General features: G+C 35.0%; 2 protein-coding genes across 2 annotated transcripts in view; both read right to left on the minus strand.

Moving 5' to 3' along the window:
• LOC127871138 (uncharacterized) overlaps positions 1–17,458 on the minus strand; it is an 85,303-nt gene that overhangs the window by 25,919 nt on the left and 41,926 nt on the right. The window lies entirely within an intron of this gene.
• Positions 3,722–15,663, minus strand: LOC127871146 (uncharacterized). The gene is made up of 5 exons (XM_052413873.1): positions 15,469–15,663; positions 14,985–15,128; positions 13,817–13,908; positions 12,992–13,168; positions 3,722–12,709 (listed from the first exon to the last, which is right to left on the minus strand). Exons 1-5 carry the CDS (start codon positions 15,488–15,490, stop codon positions 12,590–12,592), a joined length of 555 nt encoding a protein of 184 aa, XP_052269833.1. The 5' UTR covers positions 15,491–15,663; the 3' UTR covers positions 3,722–12,589.

Genomic DNA, 17,458 nt, shown 5'->3' on the forward strand with positions numbered 1-17,458 from the left:
ATAGAATGAGGTGCGGGTCTACTGTGGGTCTGTCAATAAGTTTAGCAGGATGCGATTAAACACCTTTCCTGGGATGGACCACAGTGTGATTCCTCGGTAGTTGGAGCAGGAACTCAGGTTGCCCTTATTTGAAAGCTTGATTAGGTAACCTTCTTTCAACTCTGTTGGAATTTCTTCTTCTTCCCATATCTCGCTGAAGAGTGGGTATAGTAGCTCCACACTGGTCACGTCAGCCGTAAGCGCTTCTTACGGTGTGCTGTCAGGTATGCAGATGTGCCGTTCTTCGAATGCTTGATGGCGCTGCTGATCTTTTCATTTGAGGGAGTGCAGCACTTGATTGGCAGATCGCTTGTAGTTGACAGAATCTCCGGTGGTTTCACAGGAGTAGCTCCTATTGAGTAGCTCCTTAAAGTTCTCTATTCACCTCTTCTTCTACCCTTCAGCATCTGTTATTGTCCCTTACCGGTTTCACCGGAGGGGACTTATGGTTTGCGTTCTGTGTGTCTGTCAGTATGTCTGTCAGTCCGTCAGTCCGTCAGTCTGTCACACTTTTATGGATCCTGCGATAACTTTAAAAGTTCTTCATATTTTTTCGTGAAACTTGAAACATGGATAGATGGCAATATGGACATTATGCACGTTATTTCATTTTATTACTACGTCAAAAATTCTGGTTGCTATGACAACAAATACATATATATATGGTGGAGCCGGTAAGGGACATATATTGCTTGGATATAGTCTTGTTACTCCTCTATTTTGTCACTTTCTGGCCTTTTTGCTTGGTTAACGTTCCCGCTAATCTCTTGGTGAAGGAATACAGATCTTTAGTTCTGTTCTGATAAACTGCCTCTTCCCACAATGTTGCAAGCGTCTCAAGAAAGTTCCGCTTGACTGATCTTATACTACGCTTGACGTTCCTTTTTGCTTAGGTGTACTCTTCTAGTGCTTTCACGTTTGCGGCTCTTGTTCTGCTGTTGTTTACACTTGCCATTGTTTCACGTCTTTCCTCATTTTCTGAAGCGCCTCTGCTTATATGAACCTTTTGTGGGCGTAACACTTTCAGCCCAGTACGACTGTGCATGTTGAAGTCACTGCTTTTTTTACGTTTTGCCACCTCTGCTCTTTTGTCTATTATTGAAACAGCTCCATCCTGGAGCTTATTGGAGACAGTGACCTTGAATTATTCTTGCTTTCAGTTCTATTTAAGTGTGGCAGTGTTGTAACGTTGGCGTTGGCAAGGCTCTCCTTTCCAACTCTTCTACAGCTTTAGTTTCAATCGGCCGACAATAAGATGATGGCCCGAAGCCACGTCTCTCCTTGCTTGAAACGTACACCCTGAAGAGAGTGACGCAACTTTCTTGCGTTGCACAAGTGGTCATTCTGGTTCTTCATTGACAGGTCTGTTGACACCCTAGTTGCCTTGTGTACCCTTCTTTGAAGGAAAATACTTTCTCCGATGACCAAGTTACTTTTAGAGTACAGGTCGGCAAATATCACCCCGTTGTCGTTCATCTCTCCTCATCTTTTTCCCGCACGATCTCCTCATATCCTTGGTTGTAACTATCGATCTTTGAGTTGAAGTCACCCATTAAAAGGATGCTTCTCTTTGGCCTGTCTTGTATGATGGTTGACAGTCTATTTTAGAAGTTTTACTCCTCATCCTTTTTACTGTCGTTCATCGTCGGCGTAGAACTGGATAATGTCCGCGTTTATCCTCTTCTTCTTTGTAAGAGGCGACTTGAAAAGCATCAGGGCTTCTCCCTGTGTGCTGCATCCTAATGCTCATGCTTTGCAAAAAAAAACAGTAACTCATCGGAAGTGAGTCGCTTAAGCCCAGACCCAGTCCATCTTGATTCACTAATCCCAATTATGGTGAGGTTGAACTTCCTTATCTCTGCGGCCACTTGTGCTGTCTTCCCAGTCGTGTACATGGTTCGAACATTCTATGTACTGATGGTAGTTGTGGTCCTGGTTGAAATGATGGTCTCCGGCCTGATAGCTTCCAGTTGATACTGCTTTCACAGTCCTTTGTCATACGTCCTCCAGCTGGAGGTCAACCTTCTCCAAGGTCCGTGATGTATGTTGTTATTCTGTTTGGCGTTTCTGTAGCAATAATGTTTCAACGGGGTTGGGCACCTAGGCTTACGCCCATACCTCCTCATATTTCATCGAGGGCTTGGACCGTCTTTGGCGGAGTTGATAATAAGTGTACCCATATTTAAATCGTGCTAACAAGAAGGTGCATCTGCTGTATATTCTTCTAAATGTCAAACGTACATAAGTATGCTACGCGTATTTGACAGTCGTGTATTATCTAGGATAAACTAAATTATTATTTGATAAAGCCTGACGCATACGTTCAATTTTGAAGATGTAGTATCCGATCAGACATTGCAACTTAACTCTGAACACCGTTCAAGAGATCATCCAAGATACTCGCAAACAATGTTTACTCGAATTCGAATTGTTATTGTTCGTGTTGGAAATTTACTAAACATAGAGCTGAAAAAAACATACATCAACGTCGGTATAATCTATTTTATAAACTAAAAGAAATGAATATACGAATATAGGCAACACTCACGATGCGTTTGAACTTAGTTCATAACATTGTATAGCTTTTTAAAAAAGACAGGAATAATCATTGTCGTCTAATGACCTAGCATGGTGAAAAAGTCAATTATGAGTTCGTGAAAATAACCCGCTGTGTATTGATTGCGTATCTTATCGTTGTACATTACATTTGTTAAAATAATAATTTACATAATAATTACGATTAATTTAAAACGGAAAAACTACACAATCAGTGATACTGACATACAATGTTACACTACCATGTTAAATACAAGATCAGATACAATCTTCACATAAATAAAGGGAACACTAAGTTGGATTTGTTTCCCTATTTATTATTTACAGATATTGAGTCCACTCTTAAGATAGGCTCATTGAAAAAAACATCTGTCTACTTTTATACAAAGATTTGGTAACATCACTTGTTTATTTTGTTGTTTCATGTGATGTATTTGCTTTTTCAATAAATTAAAAGTTATTAGCATGTTTCTTTTGAAATTTATATGAGCTAAAGTGTGTCTCATAAAGTTATAATTATGCGGTTCTCGTGTTAGTCCAACCATAGCGTGGTTTCAAGGTCATTTCATAGAAACATACTGTATATTGAATAACTATTTTATTTACTTGAGATGTTATTTTTATTTACACATAAGTGTATTGTGACACACTTTAAGCTAATGTTTTAACAGGTTTATTTTTACCGGTGTAAGTCCGCAGGTTTTTTTTTAATCGACCGTTTCAGGCGGGGACCCCAAATTCACTCGTTATCGTGTTTGTGTCTTTTTTATGTTACCGCATAATCGAATGTAGTATGTGATATTAAACGAAAGCACTGGGGTTTTTTGTGCAATGTTTGAGCTGTATAAACTAGTTCAACCACTCGCCCTATTGATCATTGGCCAGAAAAGAGGAGTTAATATATATTATGTTGATATATTAACTTCACTAACGTTTTTTCATATAAGGCAATTAATACTTGCAATAAGAATACTGTAAGAAAGTACATTTATATTAAGTATGCATTTTTACCCGTAATACATGGAACATTTTATGCATTTGTTTGTAAATGATAAATAGTTGTTGTGTCATTTTTATAACTTATTTGTTGTGATACAGGTTGTTAAAAAACAAGAAAGTTCAGATGTAAAATAAAAATACACTTTAATAGTTTGTTATTCATATGGATGTTTACACATGGAAAAGAAACAATAAAGCAAATAAACAATTTTATGTCCAGCAAAATGCGGATGGTAATTTAACGTTTTAGTTAAACATGTATTGCAAACACACTGCAAGCATGTGTAAAGTAGTTTTAATAAGCACATAAAAGCAGAGCACTGTTGAAGTAAAAGATGAAAAAACAACTGCAAATAATATCGCGGATTCACACATCGTAGTTTTAGTTTTCCATGATGAATAGTTCCGTTTAGGTAGTTAACATGTTTTATGGCAGTTTCAATATAATGTTCACTATTTATTTATTTATTTAAGAAGAAAATATACTGTATTTACCTCGTCCATAGGTATGTGCAGGTCGAAAAGATTTTGTGTTAGTTGCACGCAATTTAAGTTTATATTTCAGGAAAGACATACATTCACACTGTGTATACTATATATATATAAAAGCTTTTGTGTTAGTTGCACGCAATTTAAGCTAGTATTTGGAGAGAGACATATAAACACACTATGTATACTATAAATATATAAACATTGTAAAAATCATACCACAAGAATTAATTGTATTTTAATAAAATTATAGGCAAGAATAACAAATAACATGTTTCTCTGGTAAGTTTATAAAGATTTACATTGATATTGTATAGAAGAACTACACAATTTAAATTTGAAAAGTAGGCATGTATTAATTCGACTAAAATTTTATTTGTTGTACATATTTTGTAATAATGAATTATATTGGCTTTGGTACATTGAATGAATATTCTTACAACTGACCAATTTGGGAAGTCATTATTTTGTCGAGTCGTCTGTTTTTGGATTTCACATGATAAAAGTAGACTTTTCTTAAGTCCTGGAACATTCGAGATTTCGTTCGTTTGTTTACACATTAAGATATACCTTTTAATTTCAAGAAGCAATATATTGATAGGATTCATTTTTTCCGTAAACATTCCAAGAATCATGTCCTGGCAAGAGAGTGTAGGCATATGGGCATATTTTTATTCAATACATTTGGAACATGTTGAACAATTTTTTGTTTGTGCTCACAGCCCCAGAAAAGATGATATAATCTTTCTTCATATTTATTACAAAATGTGCATTTAATATCATCAATAATTTTCATTTTATATAGCAGATATTTAGTACCTAAGATTATATGTATTATTCTAGTATGTAACCATTGTATGTAAGTATTTCTGGTTATCTTTAAAACAAAGCTGTGCACATAAGTGCAGTCGGTAGTATTTCATTCCATTTTGTTTCACTTAAAGGTTTTTCAGTATTTGAAATAAAAGTTTCAAATATTTGTTAATTTTGATTCTGGATCAAAACCCTTGTTAGGTAACAAGAAATATAAGCTCCATTGTTGGTTATTGTTTTTTACACATGTTAAACTAAGTGTTTAATGAACTACAGATCTATTTAGACCTTCGTAAAATAAAAATACAAATTAAATGAATGTCTGTGGTATCTGTTCAAGCTTCAATTCGTTGCTTAGACATGAATGTTCAAGATGTACACAATATGTCTTTATAAATCGTATTCAACGTTCATACATCTTTTGACAACGTTTATGTTCGATCCATACTCTAAAGCAAAATTATGTTATAACTGCAAAACTGTATAAAAAGAGATATTAGAACCCTCTAACAAAAGAGAGATGTCATCTGCAAATTCAGCTATCTTGTATTAAACTGTTTTATCGTAATTCATTTTATGTTTTTGTCTTTCGAATTAGAATGGCTGAAATGTCTGCGCTTTAAATATAGATATATGAGCTGATTGGGTCACAATTACGGCATCCGCTTTAAAGTATAATGAAATCTGATAGAAACCCATTGATCTGAATAGTTTTCATGGTGTTATATAAGAAAAGACGGACCCAATTTCTGAGCATAGTACCAAAATTAAAATGAAATACCTGTTATTCATTAAAATTAAAGTAGAGTGTATCGAAGGCCTTCTCAAAGTCCAATGTCATTGAAAGTCAAGGTATTTTGTTATCTTCTGTGTATTTGAAAATATCAAATAGTAGTCGTTTGTTTTCTTCTATATATCTTCCTTTAATAAGGCAAGTTTGATCTTTGGCAATAAATTTATCTATAAAAGTTTTTAATATATTTGCAATTGTACCTGAGGCTACCTTATCAACAATATTTAAAAGTGTTAAAGGTCTTAGGCTTTGAACAAATTGCCTTGGTTTGTTTTCTTTTGATATGCATGTTATAGTTCCCTGTTTTTGAGTAATTGACAAGGATCCTGAGATGTAGGCATACTTTTAACTTCTTCGAATAAATTAATATGATCCTTCAAATAACTTTTGAAACACTCTGTGTTGAAGCCATCTGAGTCTGGGCTTTTCTCATTTTCATATTTTAAATGTAGCAGTGATTTCTGCAATTGTCAGCATGCCATATTATGACTGACCGTCATCATTTATAAGTTTAACTATTTGTAAGTGTTCTAGCTCATCAAATATGTCCGAATGGCTATTGGTTTCATTTGTTACTGTTTCTGTCTATTCAACTTCAGCTTCAGTTTCGTTTTGATCATATATACTTTGGCCATCATTGTTTATAATATAAGGGATAGTTTTACTGGATGAATGTTGTTTTTCAAAATAACAAACATATTTTGTTGGTTGTTCTCCTTTATCTGCCGATTTTGCTATTGATCTTATAAATGATCCCTTTTATTTTGTTTCACGTTTATTTGAGAGTCCCTGTTGCTATAAGTTAAGCTCATCAGCATTTGTTTTATAAATATTCTTCTAGTGTTTCAATTTGAAATGCCCTATCCTTGAAATTGTAAGATGAAATCATTATTGTTTTTCCTCTGATTTCCATAAAAAGAGCTTCTAAACACAATTGATCATTTAAAGTAATTCGCAACAAGTTGTTATCAATAGTATTAAGCAGTTCGGTGTTATACACAGGTAAGCAATACTGTGTTAATTTCTAAAAATAAAAATTAAATAGTCTATAGATATTCTTCATCATGTAAAAATGAATTGTTGAATTTCCAAAGTACTTTACCATGGGCTACTTCCAAGAGATTTAAATCTTAAGTTATAACTAGATGGTCAGATATGTAGCTAGCTTTAATTTCGGACTAGCTAATGTGTTGCATAAGATTGCTAGTGACAAGGAAAAAATCTAGGCTGGCTTGCTGAAGAGTATTTTGTTTTCTCTATGTATATTGGTTAATATCAACATTGATTTATCTAAAAGTATCTACCAAGCTTCTATTATTAGTAATAGTAGATAAAATTGCTCATGAGTTTTTTATCTAGATTTTTATCATTTCAATAATCTAATTTATAATCTTGTACAAGATTACAATCTCCACATATGATATAGTCGCCGTGTCCAAATGTTTCTATTTTAGAAAAAAGTTTATCATAAAAATTAGGTTTATCATTATTGGGTCCGTAAATAGTAGACTAGGAATACACTTCTGCTTCCGGTGTGGCTGGTCGATGTTTTCTAAGCGCCATAATAAATTGTGAAATAAAACCAAAATAGTGAGATTCTGATATAGTGTATACGGATTATGATTGAATATATGTGTGTCGCATGTGAGTCTCTACCATCCTAGATTCATTTGAACTGTAAAGTTGTAAGAATAGCTATAATACCGGATAAAATAAATGAATGCTTACATTTTTATCTTTGTATTGGATTTTAGCTGTGACAAATTGAGAAGTTCTCACTTCGGTTATTTCTCCGTTACTCGTCACGCATGAGTGATACGCAATCCTCAGAATGAAGCGCGCATGTGAATCGGTATAACTAATCACGTCCCGTTACACGCATGGGGAAGAACAGAGAGAAACGCAGAGAGAAACGCAAAAAGTAGTAATTCGGATCTTAATGAGAAAGACTTAAAGCAACAACGTCAGGGCTCTAGCGGACATGTAAATGATGGAATAATTGACATTCTTTCGCAAACATGTTCAGTGCTTTACCCTGCTGATAGTGACAGTGACAGCACCGCTCCAGTGTTTGATTTAAGCAAAAAACTGCACCTGTAATGGCGGATTCACACCCAGATATAACAACACAAGGGGAAGGATTCGAACAATTCGTACGATAACAGTTTAGTTTTCTTAGGACTTCCATTTCAAATGTGCTTGAAAATCAAATCATTATAACGAAACGCCTGGACGAATATGAAACAAGAATGGGGCGTGCAGAGAACCTGTACACAGAACACAGCAAGTCTATAGAGTTCGCACATTCGGAGATAATAGACATTAAAAAAGAGAACACAAAACTCAGCGCACAGTATTTATCCGTACAAAAATCGCTGGCTGATGCAAATCAAATTATATCAAATCTACAAAAACGACAGGCAGAATTTGAACGACAGGTTGTCAAAAACAACTTAAGGCAAGTGGGGTATCATTAGCGTGATAACGAAAACCCAGAAGAGACACTGACATACACGTCGAAAATGCATACAGAACAGGAACAAAGCAAACCGGGAAAATAAGACAAATCGTATTTAAAGTACGATATTTTACCGACAAACTTTCCATTTTCAACTCTAACTATATAACCGACGACCTCTCTAAAACTGACAAAGAGCTGAAGTTACGGTTAAAACCTGTGATAGAGCAAGCTGTGTGCGAGAAGAAAGAAGTTCGATTTAGAAACGGAGCGCTTTTTTATCGCAGGGGAGCGCTATCGCGGACCAATCCCAGAGACGCCCCTTACTGCAGATCTATCGCAAAAATAAGATACCACCCAGCTATGTGCCAAAACAATTAAAATCTCGATATATAACATTAACGGATGGACACAGAACAACCATTTACCCAAGAGGGATATATAAAGTAAACTAAATGCTGATATCATTTGCCTAACAGAAACAAAATTAAGATCAACGGATACTATTTTTATAGAGAACTACAGGCCATATTTGTTTAACAGGGAGAAATTAAAGAAAACAGCAACATGTGGATCAGGAGGCGTTGCGATTCTTATTAAACACACGATTGAAGAAAATTTCTATCTAACGTGTGATAGCAAACCTTTCGAAGGCATCCTTAGCCTAAAGCTTACGAACAAACTATCATCGTTTTAAATTGTCATTACAGTATGTTATCTACCGCCCGAAGGTTCAGATTGATGCCAGCACGTGGACGAATTCTTTGATCATCTAACGGGCAATGCATACCTACTCTCAAATGCGGACTGCTTATTGTTTTGCGGTGACATAAACGGACGAATCTCGGATTTAAACGACACCATCGTAAATATAGATAATGTGAATGTCAGAAAACCAATTGACTTAACAAAAAATAGGCACGGTGAATCATTTGTCGAATTTTTAGGAGAAGCGAAACTCTGCGTATTAAATGGACGTATTTCTCCGGAATATGACAATTTCACGTCAATTTCTACTAAAGGGAAAGCAGTGGTAGACTACATATTCACCCCACACTCGAACATCGATTTATTTAACAGATTCGAGGTACATACCGTTAAAGAACTCAGCAATAGGTACCACATTAAACCAGATTGCGCAATGCCTGACCAATCAGTACTATGTTTTACAATGACTGTTAAAACGTTAATCAATAATGAAACAAACAGAGCCAACGAATGTGTACTGATAATAATAATCCAATAAATGGGAAGAGGTTTAATTACGACTCAATACCAGCGCAGTTTATCGAAAACAACTGACTGATAGAAATGATCGATAGAATACAAACGTGTAATTTGCGCCAAAGTGAAATCGATAATTTATATACAGAGGTGTGTAACTTATACTATGAAGCACTCCTTGCAAAAGTAAAACACAGTGACATGTCAAAACGATCAAAAAAGGGCTTCCGTCATCAGTCAAAACTGTGGTGGAACAGTGACCTTGACTCTCTCTTCAAAGATGTGTGTGAAAGTGAACATGCATTTCTAAAGTGTCACAGTACCAAACGAAACAAACTTAAATACAGGCGCCTGTATACATTAAAGCAACGTCGTTTTGAGAGGGAAATTATACGATGTAAGCGGCAGTCTGAAAGGGACAAACAAGTTGAACTGAAAACTATATGCACGGAAAACCCAAAAGAATTTTGGCGCCATAAAATACCCATGGAAACAGTCGACGAAGATGGTAAGATAGTAACCGACAATAAAAGTGTCCTTAAATTTTGGGAGAGAGAATTCCAAAAACGTTTTGACAAAGCGGAAGCGTGCGAAGGCGCAAACTTTGATGAACAATTTTACGAAGAAGTAAAGAAGTTTAAATTGGAACTCGAACAACAGTTCACAGAGGCTGAAAATGTTAATGACGATAACTCGAACCCGATGCTTAACACAACAATAAGCATAGCGGTGGTGATAAAAGCTCTTTCAAACTGCAAAAACGGTAAAGCATGCGGAGAGGACTCACTTCCGTACGAAGTTTTTAAAATGAAAGTTCATACCATCTGCTCTCCGAACTGTTCAACAAATGTTTTACATTTGGGATAACGCCCTCTATGTGGTCCGCGTAAATAATCAATCCAATTCCGAAGAACAACACGTGCGACCCGCGTGTACCACGGTATCAGCCTACTTCCGGCCGTGAGCAAAATATTCGCGAGTGTTCTTTACAACCGTTTGACACAATACTTTGACCAGAACGAACTAATTGTCGATGAGCAAAATGGCTTCCGCAAACTTAGATCTTGCACCGATCACCTATTCACACTGTGATCCATCATTCGCAACAGAAAGGCAGAGGGACTAGCAACGTATACATGTTTTATTGATATGATGAAAGCATTTGATAGGGTTTCTATCACGTTCTACGTCATCTTTACAGCACTTCGAAAGCGAGGGTGAACATTAACAATCACTTAATCGATTACCACAACATCGAATGCTCTGTCGAGCAGGGAAACATAAGTTCACCGACGTTATTTGGACTCTATATAAACGATCTTGCTCTTGAATTGAAGGAAATGAACTGTGGTATAATGATCAACGGTGAATATATGTATCCTACTGTACGCGGACGACATTGTTATTTTAAGCAAAAGCGCACAACATCTCCAAAAGATGCTGGATAAAATCGATACATGGTGCAAAAAATGGCGCATGAAAATAAATCCTTCGAAAACGAGCGTTATGCGTTTCCGAAAACAAAGTCAGCAACAAACAACGTGTGCCTTTAACATTGGAGAGCACGCTATTAATATAAAGGACAGTTATAAATACCTCGGGTGCATTTTATCAGACACGCTTGACTTCTCCGTTACCGCTAACACACTGGCGGAATCGGCGGGCAGGGCTCTCGGTGGGATTTTAAATAAAGCTAAAACAATTAATGGACTAACGTTTACCGTATACACCAAACTTTATAACAGCAGTGTTATACCTGTGATGGATTACAGTTCAGGTGTTTGTGGATACAAAACATACTCGAAATGCGACACTATACAACATAGGGCGATTCGAGCCTTTCTTGGTGTGCATAAACACGCATCAAATATTGTAATTAACGGCGACGTTGGGTGTCAGACTACTACCGCAAGACACCATATTAAGATACTGCGCCTGTGGGACCGCCTTGTAAAGATGCAAGACGATAGGCTATCAAAGAGGATTTTTAATTGGGACTTCTCGCAGAATAAGGGCTGGAACTCCGACATTAAAAACATCTTTGAATCACTGAACCTCCAGCACTCATTTACATCCAGATCGATGGGCAATATCTCATTAAATAGTCTTCTCAGTCGGGCAACCGAACACTATAAGAAAAACGACATCAACAAATGGACGCAGGGCCTCGAAACCCAGCCGAAACTCAGAACCTATCGGCAAATAAAACATATATATAAGTGCGAAAACTACGTGACAATGTGCCTCCCGAAACATCTCAGATCGTTTATTGCACAAATCAGAACTGGAACCTTGCCATTACGCATTGATACCGGGAGATTCCGACATATGAAGCCTGAAGAGAGATTGTGTTTACTCTGCAAGGGACCAAATACAATCGAATCCGAGTACCAATTCTTATTTGAATGTTCCTGTTATACAAACCTCAGACTTATTACTTTTTCATTTTTGTTTGAAAACAGCAAATACATTCTCTAACTTATTTATGAAGTGCTAATATTTTATTAGTTTACAAGTTAAGTGTTTAGCTTTGCTATTTAATTAAGCACATACTTATATAAACATTAACACATGTTAGATCAATAAACAGATGTACATGTGTGCAGTAGCTAGATCAGATTAATGGATTAGTTTAAGAGGAAAAACAAATATTACTAAACATAAACCGTCTGTATATATGGAATGTGTCAGTATGTTTAAAGAGCCTTTTACAAAAAATAGATTTAAACAGCAATTAACTAGCCAAGAACTGCAATTAACTAGCCAAGCAATTCAAAGCGGTTCATTCAGTTAGATATTTGCACAATACAAAAAGACTTGATTATATTTCAAAAATCGTTCTGAGCTAAATACAATGTCATTTAACAATATTTTAAGGTTATCATGTTTACTATTTAACATCTTAGACTGTATCATCTGGTAGTCTGTGATTGAAGAACATATTAATTAAGCAAGTATTCAAATCAAACATGTAATTATTCTCCATATTTCAAAAACAAACGTTTTCCCGATTGTCTACCAAATTATTAACTCCATATTTAAACTTAATAATCTTAAGTTCTTCGATACAGTAATAGCTTATTTCGGGATTTTTTTTTAACTTTTCACAGTGAGAAACACTGTGTCAATGTTATCATGTTACATTTTTTAAAAGACGACACACATGTGGCAAAATATCGAAATGTTCGCTGCAACCTACGATTGAAGGTAGGTATACCTTATGTATTGCGCCAAACCGGTTTTACATGAAATATAGTCAATAGTTTTGTTCTGGAGTCTTTGATTTCTAATCCACTTGTAAGAACTTTGGCCACGAGGTCAGATACGGTTTCGAATGTCTACACAATAAACAATAATTTTATTAAAATAATTTAAAAAAAAAAACACAAGAATACATTATTCAATAACGCGAGTATTTGTACTGCTATATGTTTACGTATGGTTTATTATATAAAATGAGCATTTATCTTAAAATCAAATATTAACAAAACAATCAATTAATAAACAGACCTCAAGATACTGTTATGGGAATCTTTAAGTAACATGGTGTGTTAAACCGTTAAGAAACATATTTGAGTGGATGACCAGTTAATAAACGACGGAATTCTTTTGTTATGTACCTGAATCTCATGTTTCTGCGTCAAGAATTCCTTGAAATGGTACACGTCACCAGTTTTCATTATCATCAGTTTCTTGATACGGCCGTGTTCGTCTACAAACTCCAGTGTGAACACGTGCAGCGATCCGCCCGGTTCAGCAGTATTTGTTGTAGCCTGTCTCACAAGAAATGCTCCCGGCTACGGAAACATATTAATCTTTATAAAATATATTCGAGTTTTTTAAATGCAGGCATGTTATCCGAACGAACCAACCGTTCATAAAATTGAGCACAAACCTCTTTATTATTGATCGAACGTTTGTTTAAAACAACTATAAATTAAACAAAAATGATCTTGTTTTTGCGTTTATGTCCTTGTCATGACGAACAGCAAATTTTATTAAAAGTTTTAGAAAGCAAAACAAAGTTAAGGGTTGGGAAAAGCGTATTAATTTTGTGTGCTGATCATGATACTTCGTACCGTTACATTGAGTTGATAGGTTCAATAAAGGTTCAATGTGTTCAACAAACAATCTCAGGATGTCGATTATGTAATTGTCAAAACTAAATTATAATGAGGTATTTTATACTCTACCTTCCGATGAGATATTTGCCCCTTACAAAAAAATGGATATCATTAACATATATGGAAATAATTCATCCGATTTTGTAACATAATAAGCTTACGTATTACATATAAATCGTATTCCAAGATTTTTATTAAATATTGTGTATAAACAAAATCAGGCCGTGAGTACAAACGTTGTGTCTGAGAAACATACCATCACGTGTGATCCATGTACTTTGCTTACAAAAATATTTATAATTATATAACTCTCGTTCTTACAGGTTTATTTTTTAGTTCCTTTTTGGCTCCTTCATTCGAAAGCTGTGAACGGTACCATTCACAATCTTGAATGCCTGGCGAGTAAATCAACTCTGAAAAAAAAGAAATTTCCAAAAATTAACGTGGATACAATTTTTATTTTATTACTGAGGTATATGTAGTATAGTAATCATTTAATAAATGACATAACTTCAACACAGTCAAGATGCTTCTTTAAAGTGATATTTTGGGCATCTAACAGTTCATAGTTGTCTATCGCAACCGTTGTTTATTTTTGGTGTTTTCACTTCATATACACTTATATTTGTTAATGCAGCATCGACATACTAAAACAAAATCCCGGAAAGAAAAATAATAATGCATTTGAATATCAAACGTACTTTCGTTTGACAACTGATCATGCATGTACGATGTGAACATAAATTTAGCTTAAATGCAGATTCGGTCATACGACACAAAGACACAATTTTGTTTTACGGATCATTTCGGCTTAGAGGACTGGGTGTATCGTATCGCATATAAAATATATTTGTAATAAACAACTGGTAGCAAGATGAGTTGCAGATAATTGGTCAGTAACCACATTTTAACTAACTCTTTTGACCTTTTAATTCTTTTCAGCTCAATTCGACAGTGAAAAATGCCCATAATATCACTTTAATTCTCAATCACAAATTGTCATGTACGGTCTTCAAATGAAATAGTAGGTGTTGAACAAGTTTTGTAAATATAATTTAAAGAAACCGTATGCTTTGAACATCATTATATAATTTGCACATCGGTCGAAGTCTGAAGACCAGACATACTGTTCTATGATACATTGTTGTTTATTATTTGACTTAATCTTTAAACAAATGCAACCTAAACATTTTCAATAAAACATGGACAAAACATATCTGCAACGCTGTGTTGATTAATTAAAGGCATGCCAAAATACACGTCGCATTTTACCTCTCTGGTGCGATAGAATCTTTATACTATAGCTAATATCAATACCATTTACTGTGATACGTACAGGAGCAGTATTGTAATGCAAAAATTACTTAAATAACTAGATGGGAAACGTCTACATTCAACATGTTACAAATTGTATGTTTTTAAATAATTTGTTTGTGCCTTGTTTAACGTGCATTTGCTTTCTGTATGGGTTTGTTTGAGAAGTATACACCTGGTTTAATTCCTCCCTCGATGTATTCGCTCTGGTACATCCAGTCACAAATCGAGGCATCGAAGTCATTAAACGAGTCACGCAGAAAATCGCAAACCCTATGGTGGCTAAGAAACAATCTTTCTAAATCTTCAAGTTGTCCATCTATAAATAAACACTCGGAATTAATAATTTTGTCGTGATGTGTTTTCACCATGACATATTTTACCATACTATTGTTATACTATGTATGCAAACACTGATGATGAATAAAACAAATAAACCGAAACAAAAATAATTCATTCCAAAAGAACGTATACATTTATCAGAAATAAATACAATCTGCCAAAAAGTGAAATAATGCGTATATCAACTAAATATTTCATCATGCATTGCATTTTTATGAGAAATGCATTTATATAAGCATTATTTTGACAATAATGTCGGGATATGTTTTAACCACAGATTCAAAGTATCCTTAACATAATGTTTCGATATTTCTTACCTCTTGGTTTAGAAAATCTCATCTTCAGTAGATCTTTATCTTCTGAAATACTTATAATTTCATATTGACTGTCATTAGATTCATTAGAGTCTTTTGTATTAAATACGTATGCATTTTCTTCAATACTTCGGCTTTCTGGTCTCTTACTGTTGTCATTGTGATCGGCCTGATAACCGTGTTCATCCACATCTGTATGTTTAGTAAGTCATGTGTGTCATACTGGAGATTGTCGCTTTCAGACGACGTTGTATCCGTATAGATTGATTCATTTGTACCTGGCGATCTGGATTTCTTTCTAGACTCAACCAGACTATGACGTTTGATCTCCAACCAAACTGGAAATAACAAGCAGTAACACATTGACATTCGTTTCTAAACCTGTCATAAAAGGAATGAACGATGCATTGATTTTTGAAGCAGGTCTCATGTAGTTATCCTGTTACCAGTATAGTTATTTCATTTAATTGAAATTGAAATCAAAGTTAATTGAAGTTGTTTCCTTTTACTGGCGATTTGTGCGATATATAAATATATAGCATCACCGCCCCCTCCCCAAACAAAAATACATGCGAAAGCAAAAATTAAATAACTCATTCTGTATAAGGACAATCTTTATTTTGATTTTATGACATCTTACCATTTGTCATGATAATGATATTTAAGATACACACACCTTCGCCTTCCGAATCCAGCGGAATGACCTGCATATTCCGAGAGTGTTTCACCTGTTCCACTAACTGGTATGCGTTCGAACTGACTCTAAGGTTTATCATGATATTTGTGTTGCCCTCTTGCTTGTACACGACTTTTTCGTGTGGTTCGTTCTTCGGTTCGCATATTAACATGAAATTTCTGTCCCCACACTTAATATGTCTAGAATATACTTGCTCGCTGCCTACTTTATTGCCAGTTTCTCTGTTTGGCTGTCTTACGCAGGTTTCATCTTTAGTATGACTATAACTACTTCCATGTTTGATAGAAGTATCCTCTGTATGTTCAATTGGTTGTTTACGGCTTTGATAAATGTTGCTTTCTATTTCTCGCAGTACTGTTTCCAAATTGTCTCTCACTTTTTTCCAAGATGCAGAGGTCAGCGCATAGCTTGTCTGTTAACACAAACTTGTAAATTCATTTTAGATAATAAATAATATGACATAAAGAATAAATATTCGCTTTTTAATTAAATAAGTCGCAACTTTGTCGTCCGCCCAAACAATGTTGCTGCAATAGTGTTTATCAGCAATAATTTAAAAACGTCCGTATGTCGTTCCGTATGTTTGTTTGACATGATCGCAGAACATTGCAAATTCGGCGCGAGATCTCAGAACCTACTGATTTGTGACACGAACATATAAGATACAATTTCTATTTGATGAAATATTATTTTCAGCGCCCTAATATGGTGGACATATCTGTATTTCAGGGCGGTCCACTCCTATAAATGTATCGTATATGTAGGCCTCCGATTATAGCCATTTGATTGTAAATACAGTATTATGTCAGGAAGTAGTCGTTTTAATTTTAGAACTTAAGCTTCATACAATTCAAGTTAAATAAAAATACACAGATCGACAACACAATTTTTCCACTGTCTCATTTATGTATGATAAAGAAAAAACATGTAATTTTTTTTCCCATTTTTCATTAGGGATGTACGTGATTTGAAAATGTTTATTCGCTGTTTTAAACGGTAACAAAAAACGAAAATTATCGATACGTTTTACTGTTTCGTTATTTTGACATCATCACATGATTATTCACGCGAAATTAAACAAAAGTGAAATCAAGTCCAAGCCACAAGAGCTATAATTTCAACCTCGTTCAAAATTATACCTACCTCACATTCAGGCACACGTGTATTATCATCCACACTCTCAATTCTGCCAGCGCTAAAATCGTTCAGTTGTTGAGGATCCATGACTTTACTTGCTCAAAGCCGAGTGTATTTGTTTGACTTTAACGCACACACGAAGCAATCTTCTTCTGAAAT

Source organism: Dreissena polymorpha, chromosome 3 (assembly GCF_020536995.1).
Source record: "Dreissena polymorpha isolate Duluth1 chromosome 3, UMN_Dpol_1.0, whole genome shotgun sequence".
NCBI lineage: Eukaryota > Metazoa > Mollusca > Bivalvia > Myida > Dreissenidae > Dreissena > Dreissena polymorpha.